General features: G+C 35.9%; 1 protein-coding gene and 1 pseudogene across 7 annotated transcripts in view; one reads left to right on the top strand and one right to left on the bottom strand.

Annotated features, from left to right (window-relative positions):
- The window catches only part of ATP2C1 (ATPase secretory pathway Ca2+ transporting 1), a 182,851-nt gene that overhangs the window by 87,780 nt on the left and 69,865 nt on the right, over window positions 1–25,206 (bottom strand). For all 7 annotated transcript variants that reach the window (XR_006609236.1, XM_013061420.2, XM_013061421.2 and 4 more), the window contains 6 exons: window positions 18,852–18,962; window positions 16,345–16,461; window positions 13,685–13,774; window positions 11,671–11,706; window positions 8,501–8,562; window positions 4,379–4,487 (listed from right to left, as the gene is read on the bottom strand). Coding sequence is in view for 6 of the 7 variants with exons in the window: in XM_013061420.2 (XP_012916874.1) it covers window positions 4,379–4,487; window positions 8,501–8,562; window positions 11,671–11,706; window positions 13,685–13,774; window positions 16,345–16,461; window positions 18,852–18,962 (525 nt within the window). In the remaining variant the exon portion in view is untranslated. The remainder of the gene's footprint in view (window positions 1–4,378; window positions 4,488–8,500; window positions 8,563–11,670; window positions 11,707–13,684; window positions 13,775–16,344; window positions 16,462–18,851; window positions 18,963–25,206) is intronic.
- Window positions 22,151–23,604, top strand: LOC123394539 (annotated as a pseudogene).

Consider the following 25,206-nt stretch of genomic DNA (forward strand, 5'->3'; position numbering starts at 1 on the left):
ATATTCTAGCAAATACTTGAAAAGAATTTTTTTTTCAAAAAGCATAGCAAACAAAACTGGATTCTGAGTTTCACCAGAATATCAAGGTTTTCACTGAGTAAATGGAAAATATATTTTTTAACTCAGGAAATCAGAACGCTCTTACACAGAAATTACCCAACTCAGAGGAAGGGTCTTAGCAAAAGTGTGCATAAAACTGGTAAAACTGTGAGCTTTACAGAAAAGTAAAGTTTCAGTCAAGAAGACTATCTTTGATTTCTTCTACTGGTAGGTAACAAAAGTAGATCTTTGCTCTTCATCACTGGATTTTACTTGGGAACTAAGGAACAGGAAGGAATAACTCTAAAGAAACCAAAAACTACTCACTGAGCTAAACTACTATCACAAAGTATATGGATGTGTGATGTTAAAAGGCTCACTATGTAATGCCAACTGGCTTGTTTTAAGTTGGGACTTCTGAACAAGGTCCCAAGTAGGCTTTTACTCCTAGTGAAGGTATCTTTTGATCCGCATTTAAATGAAAACCAGTTTTCAATTAAAAATCCAGGGTCATAAAAATGGATAATTCTTGGCCTTCAGGCATATAACTGGTGGTTCTCTTTAAAAAGTTTGATATAGGTGGGGCGCCTGGGTGGCTCAGTGTGTTAAAGCCTCTGCCTTCGGCTCGGGTCATGATCCCAGGGACCTGGGATCGAGCCCCGCATCGGGCTCTCTGCTCAGCGGGGAGCCTGCTTCCTCCTCTCTCTCTGCCTGCTTCTCTGCCTCCTTGTGATCTCTGTCTGTCAAATAAATAAATAAAATCTGTAAAAAAAAAAAAAAAAAAAAAAGTTTGATATAGGGCACCTAGGTGGCTCAGCTAGTTAGGCGACTGCCTTTAGCTCAGGTCACGATGCTGGAGTTGCCAGACTGAGTCCCGCAAAGGGCTCCCTGCTCGGGAAAGAGTCTGCTTCTCCCTCTGACCTCCCCCCTTCTCATGCTCATTCTCTCTCTCTCCCCCTCTCAAATAAATAAATAAAATCTTAAAGAACGAACAAATAAATAAACAAATAAAAAGTTTGACACACGTAGAACATTAAAAAAAGAAAAAAAAAGAAATTGTCCCCAGTGTCTAGATCTTAAAGACAGCTTCAAAAAATGATATAGGCTACCCACAAGCAAGTGCCACAAAAAAGTGTGTCCATGGAATTACTCATTCAGAACTTCAACTAAAAGAAAAAACTTGCTACATTTCAGGTAACATTTCAGGCTTAGTCAAAAAGTTAAACCCGAGAGAAGTAAAATATTTTCAATAGACAAAAGAAACCCTCTTTTTCTTTGACTCCTAGATTGTTTTCTCTCACAAAGAATTCTTTGTTCAAATATTGATAGAGACTTTACTGAAATAATAAGAAAAATACGCTACATTTCCAAAAAGGCAAAATGTACAGTTATGTAGGTATGGTCTATAAGACTCCTTCATCTAAAGTCACAGTCTGACCAATTAATGGGTCAGTGGTGTCTCTTCTCAAATACTATTAAAAATTAAAATAAAAGCCCTCAGAAAAAAAAACTGAAAAACATACCCATAGCTCATTTCTGTTTTACTATACGAGCTCCACCAGTGACTCTAAGGCTCCTAAGCCTTAGAAGGATGGTTGGAAGGCAGGTAGGCAGGTATGGACAAGGTTTTCCACCACCCACCCACCCCCCACATCCCAAACCCCATCTTCCACAGCCCCCACCCCACCTTAAGAGGAAATCACACTAAAAAGGATTTTAAACCACCCTGGAAGGAGCCCTCCATCCTTTCCCAGTGACAAAAATCTGATTAAATGACAGGCACAGGAGGGTTAATTAGGTTAAAACAGCCAGTCAACAAACTCATAAAAACCCCTAGCCTTACAAATTCCAGTGGCAACCCTCTCAGATCTCATCCTTGCTCAAGCCTTGCTTTGCTGCCCACCACTCTTTGGTCTACTCTTTGAACCAATGTGATCAAAAACCACAGGCACTGATGGAGAAAAAAATTCTGTGACAGTAAGATTACTGCCATCAACACATACTGGTTCATTCCTTGGCTATGGAAAATGACTCAGGTAAGAAAACAAAATACAGAATTCCTTAAGTTATCAATATTAATCTTTGTAAGAAGATTTACAAATGACAGCCTCAGCCTGCTATGGACTGAATTGTGTCCCAGTAAAATTCATGTTGAAGTTTTAATCTCCAATATTATGGTAATTAGCTTGGGAAATAACTAGATGAGCTTGTGTGGGTGAGGCCCTCAAAATCAGATTAGTGGCTTTATAAGAAGTAGAAGAGAGCCAATCACTCTCCCAACCCACCCAGTCTGTGGTATTTGATTACAATAGCCTGACCTGACTTAAGACACAGCCTAGGAACAAATAATACCAAATAAAAGTTGTGAAGCACTCACATCACTGAACTTGTAACTATAATGCCCAGGCAAGTTTTATAGTCAAAATCTGAACCTTCAAAATTTATGATAGGTACCCTACAGTTGCAACATGACAATGTTAAGTCTTTTTTCCTATTTGCACATGAATTCTGAAATAATTAATTCTTAGATCAATTAACCCTTTATTTAAATGAAAACCCTAAATATTTTGCTAAATCAAATGGTGTTTTAATGTTTCTATGTCATTATACTGCTCAAAATGTTCAAATAATGGGAAACGCCATCTTCTTACTACCCTACTGAGGTCTGCTTCTAAACTAGAAGAATAGGACTCCAGAATAAATGATGATATAAACTCCAAATTAGGGCCCTCTAGGGAAAGAGAAGATGACTTACATCAAGTGACAAGACTACCAAATCTCTAAGGAATAATAATCCAAGGTTTTCTCCTAAACTAAGTATTCGGAATACCTTAGAATTCCTAAAAGTATTTAAAAAAGTATTTAGGAATAGTTTCTATTTCTATTAGAAAGGAGAGGAAAGGAGTAAAAATACATATAAAAAGATAAACTAAGAGCAGAAAATAATAAAGTAAAATTAACAATATTCCCAATAATTGTCATATTATCAATTATTTCTTCTAACCAATTAAAGCAATCTGGTATCTTCCTAGGGAGAAACTTAAGTATTTGAAAAAAAAGGCCATTACTTCAGGACTAAACAAAGTCTGTTCTTATAATTCAGAAAGTTTCTTTAGGCTTTCCATAACCTCTAAGAACACTCAGATTTTGGGACATAGTAAGTATTCAACGACTTACACTTCTACAGGTGTTAATGAACAGCCTGTTAATTCCAAAAAGTAGATGAGACTGGCATGCTAAACCAGGTGCCTAACTCCATTTTCTAGCCCATCAATCTATTCTATACACTGTGGCCAAATTACGGGTAAGATTATTTGCCAGCTGCATATGACCTTCAAATCTAATTCCTAACCAATAAAATCTGAAGTAGAGCTTTGCATCCAAAGCTCCCTGAATCTGATTCCACCATATATTTTCTACCCTTAAAATATTCCCATTAGCCCTATGCTATACAGTAGGACACTCATAGTGATCTGAATAATGCTGTTTCATGGACTTCCTCGTCTCTGCCTAGTACCGCCCTTCAATTCTCACCACCAAGGCCATGTTGTCTGAGGCATTATCTGATTTTCATTCAAATCAGAAGTAAACACTCCTTTCTCTAAATTTTGACACTCCATTCTTTGTACTTCTCTTAGTCACTTACCAGGTTCTATCTTATTATATGGTGAGTGATTTATGTACACAAATAGTAAGCTCCCTGATCAGAAGGACTCATTACATCATCTTTGTGTTTCCCACAAGACCTACCACACATTTTCATAAAGATCAGCTGATTCACTAATGGATATCTCAAAAGACTCTGTGGTAAAGATAAATATATTTTAAGAAAAGAAGACATGTTTATATATGTTACATTTTAAACTTGAAAACCAAGAGTCCAAATCAACTATGCATTAATTCTTAAAATTACTAATGTCTATCCTTCAATCTTCATCCAAGTATTTTCACTTCTCAGATTACAAAATGCTATGGTCTGAATATGTGTCCCCATATATACAACTTTATATGCTGAAATCCTGTCAAATATAAGGTATTAGGAGGTGTGACTTTTAAGATGTGCTTAAGTAATGAGGGTGGAGTTCTCACAAATGGGATTAGTCTTCTTATAAAAGAGACCACCTCAGAGCATCCTACCCCTTCCACCATGTAAGGACAGAAAGAAGGCACCAGCTATGAACCAGAGGAGGGTCCTCATCAGAATGAAACTGGGCTGAACCCTCAATCTTGAATTTCCCAGCCTCCAGAATTATCAGAAATAATCTTCAGTTGTTTATAAGCGATGCAGGCTATGGTATGTCATTACAGCAGCCCAAAGAAATTAAAACAACAAACTTACCTCAAACAAGCGTAAATCAGCAGGAACTCTGTCCCCAACAGAAAGGCAAACTGTATCACCTGGAACCAGGTCTCGAGCAAGTGTATGTTCCAATTTTCCTTCACGTACACTGTAACAGAAACAGAAACAACCACAGCTAAAAAAAGAAAGTCACTCCACTTATTTAAAAAAAATTTTTCTAGTGGACTCACGCAAGGAAAAATACATTGTAGTATTATTAATACTACAAAGAAGCTAAGTGAAAAAGAAACTAAGCAAACAATTATTTTTCTATTCTTGGTAATTAAGATGTTCAGATGGCAAAAAAAAAATCATTGGAAAAAATGACCAGTTATCGTTCAAATGTAAAATGTGAAAACTGAAGCAACCTTATTCTGGGTCTGTTTGATTGGGCATCGCTGCAACCCCAGCAGTGCTTAGCACATAGTCACACAAGGGAAAAAAGCTTCTGTTGAATAAATCGATGTCTCAAAATCTCAATACTAGAACTTAAAAGTTTTAATATTATAATTTCTGAACAGAACATGAATTTTTCACATTGGACTAATGATTTCTACCTTATGTTTAGAGAAATTGGTGCCATAAAGTATACTGGACTACTCCTATCCATTTTTTTTTTTAAGAGTGAAAACCCATTTTCATTTGTCTCCATGTACTTTTTTATTTCCTCTGATTTCTTGGTTGGCCCATTCTTTTAGCAGCATGCCATGTAGCTTCCATGCATTTTTGTTCTTTCCAGATATTTTCTTGTGACAATTTCCAGTTTCATATCATTGTGGTCAGAAAAGATGCAGGATATAAATTTTAATCTTTTTGAATTTATTGAGACTTATTCCGTGGCCTAATATGTGATCTATTCTGAAGAATGTTCCATGAGCACTTGAAAAGAATATGTACTCCACTGTTTTGGGGTGGAATGTTCTGAATATATATATTAGGTCAATTTGGTCTAATGTGTCACTCAAAGTCATTGTTTCCTTGCTGATTTTCTAAAAGAAAAAAAAAATCAACTGTCTAAAATCTTTGGGACACAGCAAAAATTTTTCTAAGAGGAAAGTTCATAGCAATACAGGCCTACCTCAAGAAACAAGAAAAATCTCAAATAAAGAAAATTGGCAGAATAAAGCCAAAGCCAGTAGAAGGAAGAAAATAATAAAGATTAGAGCAAAATAAATAAAATGGAGACCAAAAAACAATAGAACAGATCAGTAAAACTAGGAGCCAATTCTTTGAAAAGATAACAAAACTGATAAACCTTTAGCCAGACTCCTCAAGAAAATAAGAGGGAGGACTCAAATAAGTAAAATCAGAAATAAAGCAGGAAAAATAATAATATCAGAGAAATACAAAGAATTATAAGAGAATATTATGACAAATTACATGCCAACAAACTGGACAACTTTGAAGAAATGGATAAATTCCTAAAAATATATAGCCTTCCAAGACTGAATCAGGAAGAAAGAAAATTGAACAGACTAATTACCAGTAATGAAATTCCCAGTAGAAGTCCAGGACCAGGTGGATTCACAGGTGAATTTTTTTTTTAAGATTTTATTTATTTATTTGACAGAGAGAGAGCAGGAGAACACAGCAGGGGGAGTGGCAGAGGGAGAAGCAGGCTTCCCAGCTGAGCAGGGAACCTGATGCGGGTCTCAATCCCAGGACCCTGGGATCATGACCTGAGCTAAAGGCAGTTGTTTAACCAACTGAGCCATCCAGGTGCCCTTCACAGGTGAATTTTACCCAGCATTTAAAGCAGAGTTAATAATTATTCTTCTCAAACAATTCCCAAAATAGAAGACAAAAGCTTCCAAATTCCTTATATAAGGCCAGCATTACCCTGACACCAAAAACCAGATTAATACACTATGAAATATAAAAACTACAGGCATTTATCTCTGATGAAGACAGATGTAAAGATCCTCAAAAAAATATAAGCAAGGGGCATCTGGGTGGCTCAGTGGGTCAAACCCTCCATGATCCCAGGGTCCTGGGATCAAGCCCTGCACTGGGCTCTCTGCTCAGTGGGGAGCCTGCTTCCCACTCTGTCTCTGCCTGCCTCTCTGCCTACTTGTGATCACTCTCTGTCAAATAAAAAAATAAATAAAATTAAAAATATATATATATATATAAGCAAATCAAATCCAACAACACATTAAAAATATCATTCACCATGATCAAGTGGGATTTATTCTAGGAATGCAAGGGTAGTTCAATATTCCCAAAATCAATCAATATAATGCATCACATTAACAAGAGAAAGGATAAAAACTATATGATCATCTCACCAGATACAGAAAAAGCATTTAACAAAGTACAACATCCATTCACAACAAAAACTCAACAAAGTAGGTTTAGAGGGAAATCTGTTGCATTTCTATGCTCTAATAATGATGAAGCAGAAAGAGAAATTAAGAAAACAATCCCTTTAAAATTGCACTAAAAAGAATGAGATACCCTGGAATAAACTTAACCACAGAGGTGAAAGACCTATACCCAAAAAACTATAAAACACTGATAAAAGAAACTGAAGATGACCCAAACAAATGGGAAGACAGACACATAGATCAATGGGACAGAACATAGAGCCCAGAAATAAATCTATGCTTATGCGGTCAATTAACCTATGACAAAAGAGGCAAGAACATACGACGGGGGAAAAGACAGTCTCTTTAGAGGCACCTGGGTGGCTCAGTCATTAGGAATCTGCCTTCAACTCAGGTCATTATCCCAGGGTCCTGGGATCGGGCACTACATCGGACTCCCTGCTCAGCAGGAAGCCTGCTTCTTCCTCTCCCAGTCCCCCTATTTGTGCTCCCTCTCTCACTGTGTTCTCTGTCAAATAAATAAAATATTTAAAAAGAAAAAAAATTCTCTTCAGTAAGTGGTACTGGGAAAACTATATAGCTACATGCCAAAGAATGAAACTAAACCACTTTCTTTCACCACACACAAAAATACACTCAAAATTAAGACCTAAACTATATAACACCTAGAAGAAAACACAGGTAGTAATTTCTTTGACATCAGCCACAGAAACATTCTTCTAGACATGAACTCTCAGGCAAGGCAAACAAAAGCAAAAATTAAATGTGGGAACTACATGAAAATAAAAAGCTAGTGCACAGCAAAAGAAACCACAACAAAAACAACAAGATCAAGCAACCTAATGAATGGAGAAGATATATGCAAAAAATATATCCAATAAGGGGTTAATATCCAAGATATAAAAAGTCCTACAACTTGATCATGATCCCAGAGTCCTGGGATCAAGCCCCGTATCAGCAGGGAGCTTGCTTCGTCCTCTCTCTACCTACTTGCGATCTCTGTCAAATAAATAAACAAAATCTTTTAAAAAAAAAAAAGATATCACTTTACATCCATCAGAATGGCTATAATCAAAAAGACAAGAAACAACAAGTGTTGGTGAGGATGTGAAGAAGGAACCTTCATGCACTGTTTGGTGGAATGTAAACTGGTACAGCCACTGTGGAAAACAGCATGGACATTCCTCAAAAAATCAAAAATAGAATTACCATATGATCCAGTAAATGAAAACATAATTCAAACAGACATATGCATCCCTGAGTTTATTGCAGCATTACTTGCAATAGCCAAGATATGGAAGCAACCCAAGTCTCCATCCATAGATGAATGGATAAAGAAGATGTGGTGTGTACGTACACATACACACACACACAGGAATATTACTCAGCCATAATAAAGAATGAGATTTCACCATTTGCAACAACACAGATGGACCTAGAGGTCCATATTAAGTGAAATAATTCAGACAGAGGAAGACAAATACCATATGACTTTACTCATATATGGAATTTAAGAAGCAAAACAAATGAGCAAAGAAGAAAGTGATAAACAAACAAAAAAGATTCTAAATACTGAGAACAATCTGGTGGCTACCAGAGGAAAGATAGGTGAGGGTATAGGTAAAATAGATAAAGCAGATTAAGAGTATACTTACAGTGATGAGTACTAAGTCATGTATAAAATGCTGAATAATTATATTATACACCTGAAACTATATATATAACACTGTATACTAATTATACTTCAATTGAGGAAAAAAAAGTAGAAATCCATAATCAGAAACAAGGATCATACCAATGGCATTCTGGTGGCATAAGTTTACTCAGTTCTTCAAGAGATTTTTCTGAACGATATTCCTATTTATTAAAAAAAAAATAGCAGAACATAATAAGAGAAAACATTTATAAAGAAACACAAATACATATCTTCTTATGTACATATTTCATGTTAGACTTAATAATAATCTCTTTTAAAAAAAATTTGCCCCAGTTCTTATTTTTTCCTTTACTTGTGTTTATATTCCTAATAAATAAAAGTGTATCCCTTATTAAATAATGTCAAATTATAGTGGCTAAACAATTCTGACAATTAAATATTCCCAATTTTATATGTTAATATTCAATGTGAAATCTAAGGTCAGTTTATTTATAAGAAAATGAAGAACACTCATTAGTGTGTCCAAAGAGTATATAATTTTCAGTCATTAAAAGTTAAAATAATTGAGCCTCATGATGAAGATAATTTTACTTTTAGTATTTAATGACCAAAGAAGCCAAAGACAATACACTGCTAGCAAATCTGCTTTGAGGATTTAAGCACATGCTTACTACAAAGGTTTAAGGAGTAGGTTTGCTTAGAAAGAACATCTGTTAAATAAGAGTAAGTTGTGGCTGGCACTCCTTTCACAGACACCTTTCCCACCACCCTGAACTATCCAAAAGCAGACAATCTCAGGAGCCCTAAGTCTGTGATGCTCCAGCCCTTCTCTATGCAGACAGTCAAAGCTGAGGGCCAAAGACATCTTTCATCTCACCGTACTACTCAGTCCACGTTTCCATGGGCAGTCTTGCCTCACATAACATCACTGCTATTTTTGTCTCACGTTTGCACTAATTACACCAATCTTTTGATCTAAGTTTAAAAAGGGAGAAGGGTGAGTAGTGGGATTTAAAGTTGGGGAGTGTTTTGAAATGACTGCAGTGCCAGTATTATTCAAAATTTCACATCCGTCACAAACTTTTTGAAATACCAAATGCAAGGCTGTGTAAGAGTAACTTAGAATTAAATCAGCTCTTACTTAGGCAAGAGGAACAAATGTGAGAGTAAGGCAAATCTATAATATGAAAATTCTAAGACATCCCTCCCCAACCATAACTCGGATATTAAATAATTTGCAAGTTTTACCCAAAAACTCCACATAAGTCTAGAAAACACTCACCAAGATCTAGATCCTAGTAATAAATGACATAGAAGCTTCCCAATCTTTACTTCCCTTTTCAGCCTTCTTAGGCTTCACTCCCCTCAACTACAGAGATACTTCTGTATCAAACCATGTTTTAACATTTCACTAAAAACCTGATAGTCATCTCTAGTGAACGCTTAAAAGTTATATTTTAAGTTTATTGTAAGGTGGCATCAACTTATGGCGATGTAAAACAATTAGCTATTTTCATGGCTGTGGGAGGATACAATGGGGTGAGAAATGGAGATTTGAAAGAAAAGGAAAAAAGGGCAGACATAAATATAAAAATACACAAGCACTCTCCTCCTAGAACCCAGATAAAAACATAAATACTAAAGCTAAATCACTGATAATTTCAGAGTTTTGATATTTCATGACAAAGTACTATATTAAATTTAAGTGGCAGCAAAATAAGATCTTTTTAGAGAGGGTTTTTAATTGCAGTTTTAAGAATATTTTGTTGGTTTCAAGGCAAATTTGGGTAAAGGGCTCATGTATGTATAAGAAACCAGACCTACCAATCTGAAACTGCGTTTTTCACAAATGTTTCAATTCTTTGTGGAGTTTTCCATCAACTAAACCTATGACAGAGACATTTAGCAGATGGTTTCCTGCCATTACCTTCAGTACATAACATGGGATCTTTGTGGAAAAATCCCACACTATGTTAAAAACACAATTCTGTAGGATTTTTTGAGGTAGGTACTCTCTATATACCAACAGAACAAGCAAAATTCCTCTTATCCATTGTGATAATATCGTTGGAATCCCTTTGAAGAAAGTCACTCAGTATTTCTTAAGCATTATTAAAGCTGCAAGAGGGTTCCAATTACTGGTTAAGTGGGTAGTAACCACTTGCATGTCTAAATGAAGAGCTGCCTTGAAGGATGACCTGGAAGGTCCGCCTGGAAGGACCTCTACTAGACTAACTAGCTCCACCTGCCCCAGGGCAACTTTTGTCTTTTCTAAGCAAGAAGATTCCCTGGAAATAGAATCCCTGCCGGTCTACTGATGTAGCTCACAAACTTGCTGCTGATAACCTGATTACAAGTGACTTTTCTACAGTGGGTTACTGTAAACTAGTAACTTAATCAATTAGAGGTTGCCTAGAAAACCTGAATAATGACAAGAAATACTCAAGGAATTAACCACAGACATGAGAATAACCACAATCACTTAAAATACAGTCTTAAGAGACAAAACAACATGAACCTGAGTATCATATATAACATTTTTCCCTAAATTAGAATAGTCTTATTTTTTTTTTATTTTATTTTTGAGTAATCTCTATACCTAATGTGGGGCTCAAATCATAACCCCAAGATCCAGAGTCACACACTCCAGCAATTGAGCCAGCGAGATGCCCCAATCCTTCTATTCTTATTAACTATGCTTTAAAACTTTTAGCTAATAAAATGAAACCTGCCAACATTGTTATAAAATATGAAGTTATCAGATAGTAAATAAACAAAACTATGCCTACATTTTTATACATGCCTACACTTGTGATAAAAATCCTGCCATTACCTCTACATTATTCACATTTCATTTTTAAAAGGGGTTCTTCATCATTTTTATTTACTATTTCAATGTCTATGCTGAATTAGAAGTTTGATCCACATCAGAACATTCTTTCTGTGTAGGAAATGAGGAATTTAAACCTGGCCCAATTCTTTAAGTGGAAAAATTTTTTAAACCTGTTGCTGGACTTTATTTCTATTACTGTGCTTTTTTATTCCATCTGCTTCAGTTACCTTTAATTTCATCAAATAAAAACTACATTTTCTTCATGCTACTATCTAAACTAAAGCAGTCAAGTTAGTTCCACTAAGTACCCTGGAGAACTGAGTTTCTGAAATCATTTCAAAAACAAAGAATGAATTGTTCTAACCAGTATCACCAACTCCCAATAACCACAAATTTTCCCATAAGCCACCTCAGTTTTTTTAAGAAATTAACTAAAATACCACTTTCATGCTGACAAAAGAGGTCACCTACTCACCTGAACAAAGGCAACCGTGACGACGATAAGTATTGCCTAAACAAACAAAGAAACAACCTTTTAAAGCAGACACCATAACTTCAGAAATAATCATGTTTATTTTTCTAACTTTATCTACAGTCCCCAGATACCAGACACTAAGCACTGATATCAACTCAGGAAGAAATCACAACTCTGCTTTAGAGAAAACACAGACATCCAACAGCGGTTTAACTCCCCTAGGACAACTTCTCAAATTTGATCTCAAGATCCCCTTCTGCTCTAACAAACTGAAAACCAGCATTTATGTGGGATATAACCTATTGATATTTAACCATAATTTAATACTTTTTCAATTGCTCAGTTTTAATTCCTTTTTATTAATTCATCTAAAAAGTAATAAAAAACCATTACAAATGTTAACACATACATTTTTTATGAAAAATACACTTGCCAAATAAAAAAATTTGTGAGAAAAGTACAAGCATTTTCGATTTTTCTTTTATGTCTGCCTTAATACAAAGCTAGATTTTCATACTTGCTTCTGCATTTAATCTATTGTTCTATGTTGATTAGGCTGAAGTATAGGTAGAAAACCTAACCTCATACAGATAATGTTGGAAAAGGAAGGAAGGAGTAGTTTAAAAGATTTTTCAGATTGTGGATATTCTTCTTAGCTACTACACCAAAATTAGAAAAGTGTCAGTTACTTAGAGTAATTTGCAATGTAGAATCGAAACTGTATCAATGAACTTTTTATAATCTATTATAGTAAAATCCACTGATCTATTTTCAATTTGAATGGACCTTGGTCACTGAAAACATTGTTAACATCTTACACTGGTCATGTAGAAAATACTGATTCACTTGGCTTTTCAAATCTTTCAAGTGTTGACACATTTCTTATTAGTTAAAAAAAAAATCATTCATTGAAGTACTACTGATCTCTTTAGAATATAGTCAAATACTGGGAAGCTATTTAACACGTAGTAATTCATAAATATTTTGCAAAATTCTAAGTATCACTTGAAAGCTTGAATTTTATCACTGGCAAAAATGCTGTTTATTTTTCTTGAAGCGATAGTTTCATCTCACTCACTTCCTTAAAAAAAAGTGCCTCAGTTATCCAAGTCTTAAAAACCAAGTTTGTCTATCATTTATTCTTTCTAGTTAAAGCTTAGTTCAGCTAACCATAATTGCCCTTCCTTGAAACAACCATTGTACCTCAATATACATTAAGTCCTTTATGCATATTTCCCATTTTATTACACAGAATATTCAAAAGGTATGTACTCAACTGTCAAGATTTAATGAAATTAATTTTTACTGCTTTATGAAAAACACCCCTGAGAGAATCAATAAAAGAAAACAATGACCACTAGAATAGTTTGGTGCCATTATTTTGACTTGAGTCAACAGTTTTACCTGCTATTGTTTTTGCACCACTGATGCAAATATCCAAAGTAAAAAAAAGTTTTAGTATTATAAAAATAGTTTTGACATTAACATGCTCCCTGAAAAGGTCTTAGAGACACCTGGAAGTCCACAAACAAGAGCTTTAATCAATGCTTGTACTTGTTATAAATTTTTTATACTACAATAAACCAGAGAGAAAAAAAGAGGAGGAAACTTTCAATGAAAGCTAGAACAGCTTAGCCAGAAAGAATAAAATCTTTCATAGTAAATAGAGTGTTCACTGTTAAGTAACATTTTTAATTTCATAATCATCAGGCTTCAGTTCATAATTAGTAAAACATTCTCAACAGAAAGTAAACTAAATTGAAATTTTAACCAGAAATATGTTACAAAATATTTCATATCTGTAAAATTATATGGTTGTTAAATAATTCCTATGAGTGTTAATCACAGACCCTTGAACATTACTTGAGATTACTACAACAAAATGCAGAATTCAGATATTAACAAAAAACCTGAAGAAACATTATGCACTTCTCAATTCATTTTCCAAAATAAAAGCCAATCCTAATTTTAAATGATTATCCAACAGTTTAAAAATATACGTATTTTTTCTTACCACAGTGATACTGACAGCATCATCAAACTGATGCATTAAAACACTGATGACTGCAGAAGCCAGAAGCAGCATAATAAGGGGATTTTTAAACTGAAAGTGAAAACAAACAGCAATTCAACAGTTTTGTATGAATGGTAGTTGTGCTCCATCACAACAAAAACTTAAAAAAAAAAAAAACTACATGATTAGAAAATTAGGAGTTTAAGTTTGAGAGTTTATCTCTCTTCAATTAACCAAAAAAGTATTTATACTTAACTACATTAAAAGTCATCATTTCATAAGTTCCTTTTCAGAAGAAAAGAAAATTAAATTATCAATACTTAAAACTAAGAATTTACCAATTCCTTATGATATGCATGTATTTTTGGTATATTAATAAATACAGCTGTTCTGAATGTCTACTGAGGCTAGAAAGTGGAAAATGATTTTTAAGATAAAGATTTTGGTTAACACTGGATACACCTAAATTATGAAATCCAAACATTCCTATACTTAATAAATTAGCACAGATTACAATTCTGTGGTTGATCCACATGCCCCACGAATAATCTCCTTCATCAGCTAAAAGCCAACAATAAGATCCACTCAACAGAGGCCGAAAATTTTCCAAATGCTGGTTTTCCTAATATCTATCTGGCAGAAGCAATAGTATCTAAGGAAATAGAACCACACCACCAACCCAACCAGGCAGCACTTAAATGACCAACACCAGAGCTACCCTAAATTCTTTCCATTACTCCTTAAGCATCAGACCTCTGTTGCCAGAACATCTTCCTCTGATGAAGTTGTGCCAATCACTATTAAAGGTGCAAAGTAACTAGGCTACAAAGAATTCATCCCACCAGAAAGCCCCAGCCCGTTGATATCACAGCAGCGAGGTTAGATGCCATCACCTCCCATTCCCTTTATGACTCCATTCCCTGGCACAGTGGTTCTGACCCTGTTTCACACCAGAATCATGTGAAGAACTTCTAACAAGTGCCTAGGATCACACCAGACCAATTAAATCAGAATCTCTGGGCATAGGGCCCGGGCTTCAGCATTTTTTAAGTGTTCCCAAGTGATTCTAACACCTAGACAATTGAAAATCACTACTCTAGCAAACTAAAACTACAACTGCAATATGGTTCAGGGTTAAGGAACCTCACACACCTTCCTGAGTCAGAGTACTTGGGTTTAAATCGAGCTCCTGTCACTTAGATACGACCCAAGTGCCTCATTTGGTAAAATACTACCTTATACCAAGACTGTGGTAAAGAGGAACTAAGAATGTATATTTAAAACACTGTGTAAACCATGAACACTCTCTTCAAATGTTAGCTCTTATCATCATAATTTGAGGATAAGACCCATCGGCTTTTTTATTATAACCTCTGAAATAGCTACACCATGGTAGCAAGCATACTACTTGATTAATGGCAGGTTCCAGGCAAATGTTTGCAAAGCAACAAATTCAGTGTTCTTCACAGAGAAACAGAGTCACCCAGTGCTTTATGACTAACAACTGATATTTGCTGTTAATTGCTGTTTGTGCTGAACTGTATTACACTACTTCTGTTTCATTCCCATAGCAATTCCATGATGCAGGTAGTCAAGCTTTGAAACAGGAATAAAAAAGTAAAACATTAAATTATACTACCTACTAATAAGTCCAATCATTGTGGTTTATAAATTCAGAATGAACTTCCTCAAGTTTTAGGTAATATGGAAATGTGGTAAATGTGAGAATACAACATGCATACAAAAAATACTCTAAAAACATATGAGAGACATACACACACACACGAGATTCTTTTAATCCCTAAAAATACAGTTTTTCCACTTTAGACAAACTCATCTGCAAAATTAAGACTGATAAATTTGGGCCCATTAACATGACCTTTAGAAAAGCCACTTCTAATAGTACTTCTAATACTTCTAAAAGTATTTCTAAAAGTACTTCTAAAAGTACTTCTAATGTACTTAGAAGGCATTAAAGGTTTTCTTTACTAAAAAGAACTTGTTAAAAAATAAAAATAAAAAGATCTTGTTTGGCAAACTAACCCTATGAGGTGAAAACTGGCCACCGGATTCTTAGAACTTTTCACACTAACATATTTGTTATCAAGATAAAAGAAAATCCTACAATACATGTTTCTGAAAAGATTAGGATATTGACAAAATGTAATTAAAAATAGCTATTGTTTATTGATAGCTTACAATCTCCTAAAATTATTATCCTCGTGTTATAGATAAGACTGAATGGATAATAAGGATCATACAGCTAGTAAGAAATAAAGACAGAATTTGTACCAGGCAGTCTGGATTCAAACTACCTTATTTTTACTACATTTTCTAAGCTGGCCGTATTACTTTAAAAAATATTAGCATTCCTTATAATAAAACAAGTGTAAGGTAGAGATCTGTAAAGGAAACTACTGTTCAAGTATCACTCCATGTTATACATTCGTAAAGAATTCCACACTAAAAATTATAGAAGTTCCAACTTAACAGCAAACCCTAACAGAAAAAATGTAGGTAAAAAACATTTTTACATATTATTTCCTTTCTCTACCAAAAAAAAAAAGAAAGAAAGAATGAAAACTTCACAAAAGTAAACAACTACACTAACAAAAATACATGTAAATTACAGAGCAGAGGAGGAAATAAAAATATCTCACCTGAGAAATATACTTCTTCCATAGTGGCTCATCTTCACTGATATCAAACTCATTCCAGCCATGGAAGGCTCGCCTATGACTTACTTCACATTTGTTTAGACCATTCTGAAGATCAGCCTATTAGATTTTACACATAAAAGTTACTGAAAATGTTAGCAGAGGACAAAAGAAGAAAAACAAAAGGATACATATTTATGTTCATATTTATAAGAAATTACACAATAGTCAAAACTAACCTGTAACACACACACACAAAAAAAATAAGCATTATCAGTGGTCGCTTGGGGCCAGGAGCAAAATCTACTTAGAAAGATTAACTGCAGAGGGACCTGAGGGAACTTCTAAGAATGATTAAAGTGCTCCATATCTTAATTCCAGCAGTAGTTAACATTATCAAAATGCAAACTATTCTGTTAATATGGGTACATTATATTTCATGTAAATTACACCCTGACAAAAAAAATTTATTGATGTTTTATGTATGTATTAATGTAGGTATTAATACATTATTATATTAGCAATTTTTGAGTATAAGCAATAAGGCACAGTTTAATAAACAAAAAGGATTTTCTCTGGGAAAAGAGAAATAATAAAAAGTAGCCACATGACTTACAGAAAGCAAAATATGGTACATTTTAATTAGTTTTGTTTGCTTTCATTGTTTTATTCTCTAAAACTAGTTTCTCCAAAAGAACATTCAATGGACCATAACTGCCTTTCTTGTTCTCTGAGCCTATCAAAACCCTCAGACTGCTATTACTTTTTACTCTTGGACTGTATAATCACTTTAAGCAGATAACATATGGTTCCTAAATTACTGAAAATAATTATGTTCTATGAACACCACCTACATTCTTCAATCACTGCAATACTGTGTTTTGTAAGAAATATATATGATATATGATCATTCAGGTAACTAAAACATACGTCCCATTTGTATCTGGTCTTCCCTCCAGGGTTGTGGGCTCACAGCTCCTAAACCCTTGTAATTTCCTGGGATGGTAACAATAAAGGCATCTTTCATTGTGTTAATGAAGGCGACTTTCAGGCCCCACCCAAGAACAGCAGCTGGCAGATAGGAGGACCAACCATATGATCACAGGGTTTAGTCCTAGCACCCCACCACTATTCTCCCTCACCTCTGAGGAGTAAAGAGATAGGATGGAGGTTGAATCAGCCAAAGAGATAGGATGGAGGTTGATTCAACCTCCATCCTATGACCAATGACTCAGTCAATCATGACTAAGCAATGAAGTCTCCATAAAAGCCCAAAAGAACTGGGTTTGGAGAGCTTCCAGGTTGGTGAGCACATGGAGACAGGGGAGAATGGTATACCTCCAGAGGGCATGGAAGCTCCAGGCCCTTTCCCCATGGCAGACCTATGTAACTTTTCATCTGGCTATTGATTTGTATCCTTTACCATATCTTTTTAATAAATTGGTAAACATAAGTGTTACCTTGAGCTCTGTGAGCCACTCTAGAAAATTAAATGAACGTAAGGAGGAACCTCTAATCTGTAGTGGGTAGGTCAAAAGCACAGACAACAGCATGGGGCCTATGACTGACTTCTGAAGTCAAGAGTAAGGGGAAGTCTTCTAGGGCTGAACTCTTGACCTATGGAATCTGATGCTATCTCTGGGTAGACACTGTTAAAATTGAGTTAAATTACTGAGCATCCAAGAATTGCTTGGTGTTATGTGTGGGAGAACCGCCCCCCACCCTGCACCTTGCCACCAACCATGTTGGAATTGGGTCTGGGAAACTTAGAAGAGTCACTGTCACTCATGATTTATTATCATAACTATCATTTAAGAATGAAATTACCTGCATCCCTAAAATAATCAATTTCTTTGGCCAAAAGCTTTATGATAAATTTTGGTAACAGTCTCACAACACTTAAAACACTTAAAAATATAAATGGCTTTAAAACAACATAAATACAACAACCAAAAAACCCTCAAAAAACAGATATCCAACATTTTTAATGCCATCATTAAAATATATGAATTCTGAAAGAAAAATAAAAAACAGTATTCATGTTACATTACATTGTGCTTTTTAAAACCAGTAAGAAATTAAATTACATAAGCAATTAAAGTTTACTTACAGTCTCTATCTTATACTCACCTTTTACTCTACTTCAGAAAACACTTAAAAAAAAGATAAACTCCTAACTCCACTTGTGTTAATAAATTATTTTATTAATCCAACTAATCCTTACATAGCATTAATAGTTCCTGGCAATGTTAATGACCAAGAGCTGCAGGTAAACACTAGCCACATGCAGCCATTTAAATTTCAGTGAATAAAAATTAAATTAAATTTAGTTCCTTATCTAAATATCCACACTTAAATTCCTCAGTAGCCGTATTTTACTACTGGATACTGTACTGAACAGTGCAGAACACCACACAATGTCATCAAAGGAAATTCTATTGGATGGCATTTACCTATAGTCTAAATGACTGATTTGCTATCTATTCGCTTCCTCCCCACCAACCACTTACTTGGAGAATGCTTGCAACTTCACTGACTGGTAATTCACTTGCTTTTTTGGATGTCAATACAGGAATCATTGTCTCATTTTCACCATTAGGAATTTTTTGAAAACGTGCAACCTAGCAAATAAAACCAAAGGAAAAATATTTGAATTTACCAAAAAACTGGAATAACAGTCTAGAATAAATGAAAATCCAAATGTTCACAGAAACTTAGTTTCCAGTTAGAAAGCAAACATTTTTAGAGTAATAATTATCTAGTCCTAATAAGATAATCTTCTACTATGTGCTATTTCTCCAGAAAGCACATCTCAAAAATTAAGCCACCAGTACCAGCTAGGACACAAAATTTTTAATTTCCACATTAAATTTTTTAAAAAGCTATTTCTACAGCAATGCAATGAGTAAAAAGTGAAACAGATGTCCTGCCTAGCAGATCCTGAGAATTACATGTAGTCCTAATCCTCCAAACTCATTATGTTTAACAGGAAAGACAGAGAACAGCTAAGTTTTCTCCATTTTAACTACTCCTATTGGTTAGCCTGTTTCTTAACTGTCCAAAAAACAACGGGCTACTCTACGTAAGTACCAGGACAGCAAGTCAGATTTAAAAACCAATTCCCCAGCCAGCAGGAAAACAAAGAGCAGAAGAGACACACAGCAGAGGATGCACAGTTAGGGCAGGGGCTCTGAACAAACAGAGTAAATCACAGAATTGGTGGTAACCATGGTATCTACTTGATGCAGCTTCATAAGAAGTATCTACAGAAAAGTGTTTATTTATTAACACACTTCCAGAAATAAATCCCCGATCCGGACTTGCCTTGGGTCCTAAGCTAACAGCTTCTTTATAGACAAAAAGTTTTGAGAAAGTGAGACAAAATCTCCCCACAGAAATTTTAGCATAGAAAACATTTCAGTTGCTACACATCCACTGATTAAAATACTGAAATTGAAGTGATCCTCTTACTGCCAAGACACAGGTCTTTAAGCATTCAGAGGGAATGTTTTCCCAACCTTGGCTCATCAACATTTTTTAGGGTAAAATATTTCCCTAAAATTTTTTTGACACAACACTTCTTTAAGACAACAAATGAGATTGATCAAAGAAGAATAACTTAATGACTTAATAACTTAATAACTTAAGTTTCTATTATTATAAGACAGTAAAAGACCTGCATGCTGTCATTAGAGGTGTGTGTCTTTGTAAAAAAATCTTCACACTTACTCCAAAAAATAGTAAATACCTGTGGGGAAAAAAGTACTCCCTCATGTAACTGAGTTCTGGAACAATCAAATACATTCATGTTTTCTAATCTCATTTATTTAAAAGGCATTCCTGAATCCTTAAGTACTTTAAAGCAAGAGGAAATATTTTTCTACTTTTAATGAGAAGATACTAATAACTAAAAATTTTGAGGAAACTGGAAATAGATTACCTTTCTTTCATACAAAACAGAGTCTTGAAATTATTTAAAGCATATTTTTACATAATTTGAGAAATTCAAAACCTTAAAGAAAATATTGGAAATCTCCTAAAAGTTGCATACTCGTTTTAGAGCCACTGAATGTCCTTATTTCAAACCTACAGAACAAAGTACGATGGGAAAGATTTCATTTTACCATCCCTAAATTAAACACTGGAGTAAACCCTGCAAAAAACAATGAGAACTAAACCAATGTGACATGGTTATTTTATCTTGTGAAATCTTAAAGCAAGATTAAGAAGGAAAAAATATATTTACATTACCTCCAGTGACAATGAGATTAATAAAACCTTTTATTTCTAAGATTCCTGTACCTCAGTTTCTTCACATACAAACAGGGATAATAGTGCCAAAAGCTGTGTAAAGATCACATCCATTAATATAGCACCTGACCCACTAGTACTAAGGGCTGAAACAACTATTTTTCTCAAAAAAGTATTTAACATTTACATGTATATTCACCAGTACAATTAGCTCAATACAGAACTAAATTACCAATCGAGGTGCGTAAAGTTAGATTTGCAATAATCTATTAAAACGTATTTTTTAAAATTTATTTATTTATTTGACACAGAGAGAGAGAGAGATCAGAAGCAGGCAGAGAGGCAGGCGGAGAGAGGGGGGAAGCAGGCTCCCCACCGAACGGAGAGCCCAATGTGGGACTCAATCCCAGGACCCTGAGATCATAACCCAAGCAGAAGACAGAGGCTTAACCCACTGAGCCACCCAGGTGCCCCTCGATTAAAATTTATTTTTCAAGACGCCTGGGTGGCTCAGTCGGTTAAGCAGCTGCCTCCAGCTTGGGTCATGATCCCAAGGGCCTGGGGTCCAGCCCCCAGTTGGGCTCCCTGCTCAGTGGGGAGCCTGGTTCTTCCTCTGCCTCTCTTTCCCCTGCCACTCCCCACGTGTGCTCATTATATCTCTTTTTCAAATAAATAAAATATTTTAAAAATTAAAATTAAATAATAAAATGTACTTTTCTATCATTGATATAGTGAAAATTGCTATCTCAAGTACCCAATACGCAGTACAGGAACCTTTCTCATAAAATCTTTGTAAAGTAATCTTTTGGTAGTTGTTATAAAAGACAGGGACTGGGGCGCCTGGGTGGCTCGGTGGGTTGGAGCCTCTGCCTTCGGCTCGGGCTCTCTGCTCCGTGTGGAGCCTGCTTTCTCCTCTCTCTGCCTTCTTCTCTGCCTACTTGTGATGTCTGTCAAATAAATAAATAAAATCTTAAAAAAAAAAAAAAAGACAGGGACTATGTGGGAATACACTCTCCATAAAATCCTTAATGAGCATTCCATGGCCCAAAAGAGTTAAAAAATGTCAACAGAAGAAAGAAAGACAGTTTCACTTAATAATGTTAAGACACTGGAGGGACATGATGATTTCTCTCTAAATATATGAAAAGCTGCCATGTGAAAAAAGAAACAACAAAACCAAAGGGTAAGTTCCTAGCCAACCAACTTCTGGAGTTCGAATGAAGAGCACTAGATGTATTCTGGCAAAGGCTAGATAGCCAAGTGATAAGGACAGATTTCACTGAAAGGACTGCTATCAATAGGGGAAAGCTACAGCACAAATTTCTTGGCCAAGGGCAATAATCTCAACTACATTTATGCTTATTAGATTCCACTTCAACCTAAAATTAATTAAATTATTGAATTTTATTCCTGTTTTCTTTTAAAGCAAATGTTATATTTAGTAGTTCAAATGGATCATTATCTCTATGGCTTATAAGAGTAATTCGTTCAGCTTTTTCGCAACACATTTGCCACCTGAACACAGATGTCGTGAAACCACCACTCAACCTAAACCAGAATGGTATAGGAAAAGACTCATATCAACATCGTCGTCATCGGACACATACATAGATTTGCGTACGTCTAACACTACTGGTCATCTAACCTACAAATGCGGTGGGATCAACAAAAGAATTATCGAGAAAAATTAGAGAAGGAGGATGCTGAGGTGGGAAAAGACTCCTTCAAGATTGCCTGGGTCTTGGATAAACTGAAAGCTGAATGTGAACATGGTATCACCACTGATATCTCCCTGTGGAAATTCGAGATCAGCAAGTATTATGTGACCATCATTGATGCTCCAGGACACAGACTTTATAAAAATCATGATTACAGGCACATCTCAGACTGACTGTGCTGTCCTGATTGTTGCTGCTGTTGTTGGTGAATTGGAAGCAGGTATCTCCAAGAATGGGCAGACCCGTGAGCATGCCCTTCTGACTTACACACTGGGTATTAACAAAATGGATTCCACTGAGCCACCCTATAGCCAGAAGAGATACAAGAAAATTGTTAAGGAAGTCAGCACCTACATTAAGAAAATTGGTTACAACCCCAACACAGTAGCATTTGTGCCGATTTCTGGTTGGAATGGTGACAGCGTGCTGGAGCCAAGTGCTAACATGCCTTGGTTCAAGGGATGAAAAGTCACCCGTAAAGATGGGAATGCCAGTGGAACCACACTGCTTGAAGCTCTGGATTGCATTCTGCCACCACCTCGTCCAATTGACAAGCCCTTGCGTCCGCCTCTCCAGGACGTCTACAAAATTGGTGGTATTGGTACTGTCCCTGGGGGCCGAGTGGAGACTGGTGTCCTTAAACATGGCATGGTGATGACCTTTGCTCCAGTCAATGCTACAACTGAAGTCAAGTCTGTTGAAATGCACCATGAAGCTTTGAGTTAGGCTCTTCCTGGGGACAATGTGGGCTTCACTGTCAAGAATGTATCTGTCAAAGATTTTGTCATGGCAATGTGGCTGGTGACAGCAAAAATGACCCACCAATGGAAGCAGCTGACTTCACAGCTCAGGTGACTATCCTAAACTATCCAGGCCAAATTAGTGCTGGATATGCACCTGTGCTGGACTGTCACACGGCTCACATTGCTTGCAAGTTTGCTGAGCTGAAGGAGAAGATAAATTGTCCTTCTGGAAAAAAGCTGAAAGATGGTCCCAAATTATTGAAATCTGGTGACGCTACCATTGTTAGCATGGTTCCTGGCAAGCCTATGTGTGTTGAGAGCTTCTCTGACTATCCTCCTCTGGGCCGTTTTGCTGTTCATGACATGAGACAGACAGTTGCTGTGGGTGTCATCAAGCAGTGGACCAGAAGTCAGCTGGAGCTGGCAAGGTCACCAAGTCTGCCCAGAAAGCTCAGAAGGCTAAACAAATATTATCCCCAATACCTGCCGCCCCAGTCTTAACCAGTGTGGAAGAACAGTCTCAGAACTGTTTATGTCAATTGACCATTTAAGTTTAATTTTAAAAGACTGGTTAATGATAACACATTTGGGCACAATTGACCAAAAATCTGTCACAGAATTTTGAGACCCATTAAAACAAAAGTTTAATGAGAAAAAAAAAAGTAATCTGTTCACTCCTTTACTCTTTCAACAAACACCACATTTATTGATAATCTGACTCTGCAGTAGGTCCTTGGTATCAACAATGAGTAAAAAATATCCTGTAGGGGAGGAGGGAGAAGGAAGGGGACAAATGTTATCAAAGAATAGCACTAATGGAAAACTGCAAATGATCACTACAATGAGGGAGAAGTCCATGGGCAATGAGACCTTACACAGAGATTGCAATCAGGACAGGAAGTTTTCATGAGAAGTGATGCTTATAGAACTGAAAGACAAGAAGCTGCCTCGGGAAGAGATGAAGAAGTGAGGGAACTGAGTGTGCAAAGTTCCCAGGAAAGGAGGAAGCATGGCAAAATGAAGTACTAAAGATTGTAGTACTAAAAGAAAGCCAGCATTTATTCACTTACTCATCTCATCTTTAGACACATAATCAATGCTTATTATATACCAGGCATTGTTGCTGGTACTGACCCAAAGGTAAGAAGAAAATGAAAACTAGCCTCATGTACATACACAGGAAGCAAAAGACTACAAATAATGCACTATACAATAAATGCTCCAGAAAACAATTTAAAAAGGAAGGGTAAATAAGGGAGGAATTGTTTCAACTTATATGGGGAGAGAGGGAGCAGGGAGGACCTCTCCAATAAGGTGGCATCTGGCACGAATACCTGAAAAAAAGCAAAGGAACCAGCCATTAGATTTCTAGGTAGAAATGTCCATGAGGTAGAAAGGTATGTGTACATACAGGAGAGGCCCAGGTTAGAGATGAGTGGGGGTAGTTATTAGCACATAAGTGGTATTAAAACTGAGAATAAACCACACCAGCACTGAAGAAAGGGAAGAGGTCTATGGCATGACCCTAGGGCCTTCTTCCAAAATAGCAATCAGAGATGAGCAGTAACCAAGAGAAGAGACCAAGAAGCAGCAACTAGTAAGGTAAAAGGAGCACCAAAAGAGAAGTCAACTGCAACAAGTATTTTAAAGAGGCTGTAAATGGCTAGGTCAAATGTTAGTGAAAAATTAAGATGAGGACTAAGAACTGACCACTGAACTTGGCAACACAGAGATAAAGAGAGTGGTTTCAATGAAGTGATGGTGAACAAAAATCAGACAGGAGTGAATTCAGAGAAAACAGCACGGGACAAGGTAGAGACTGCATGGACAGATAATCCTTTCCAGTTCTGCTGTAAAAAAGAGCAGAGAAAGGGGATTATTATAACCAGAATGGAGTATAGGTTTCAAGAGCTGGGTTGTTTTGTTTTTATTTTAGTGAAAAAAATAACAGCATGTTTATATGCTGATGAGAATGATCTGATAGAGGAAAAACTAGTAATTCAGGAGAGAGATGGGACAACTGATAAAGTGATGCTCTTGACTAAATGAGAGGGGATGAAATCTGACATATTTGTAGGAGGACTGGCCTTAGATCAAAGAATAGACAGTTCATCCACAGTTACTGATGGGAAGGCACGAGTAACACAAGAAGA

The sequence above is a fragment of the Mustela putorius genome, unplaced genomic scaffold, assembly GCF_011764305.1.
Source record: "Mustela putorius furo isolate JIRA1106 unplaced genomic scaffold, ASM1176430v1.1 tig00003834_pilon_pilon_pilon, whole genome shotgun sequence".
Taxonomy (NCBI): domain Eukaryota; kingdom Metazoa; phylum Chordata; class Mammalia; order Carnivora; family Mustelidae; genus Mustela; species Mustela putorius.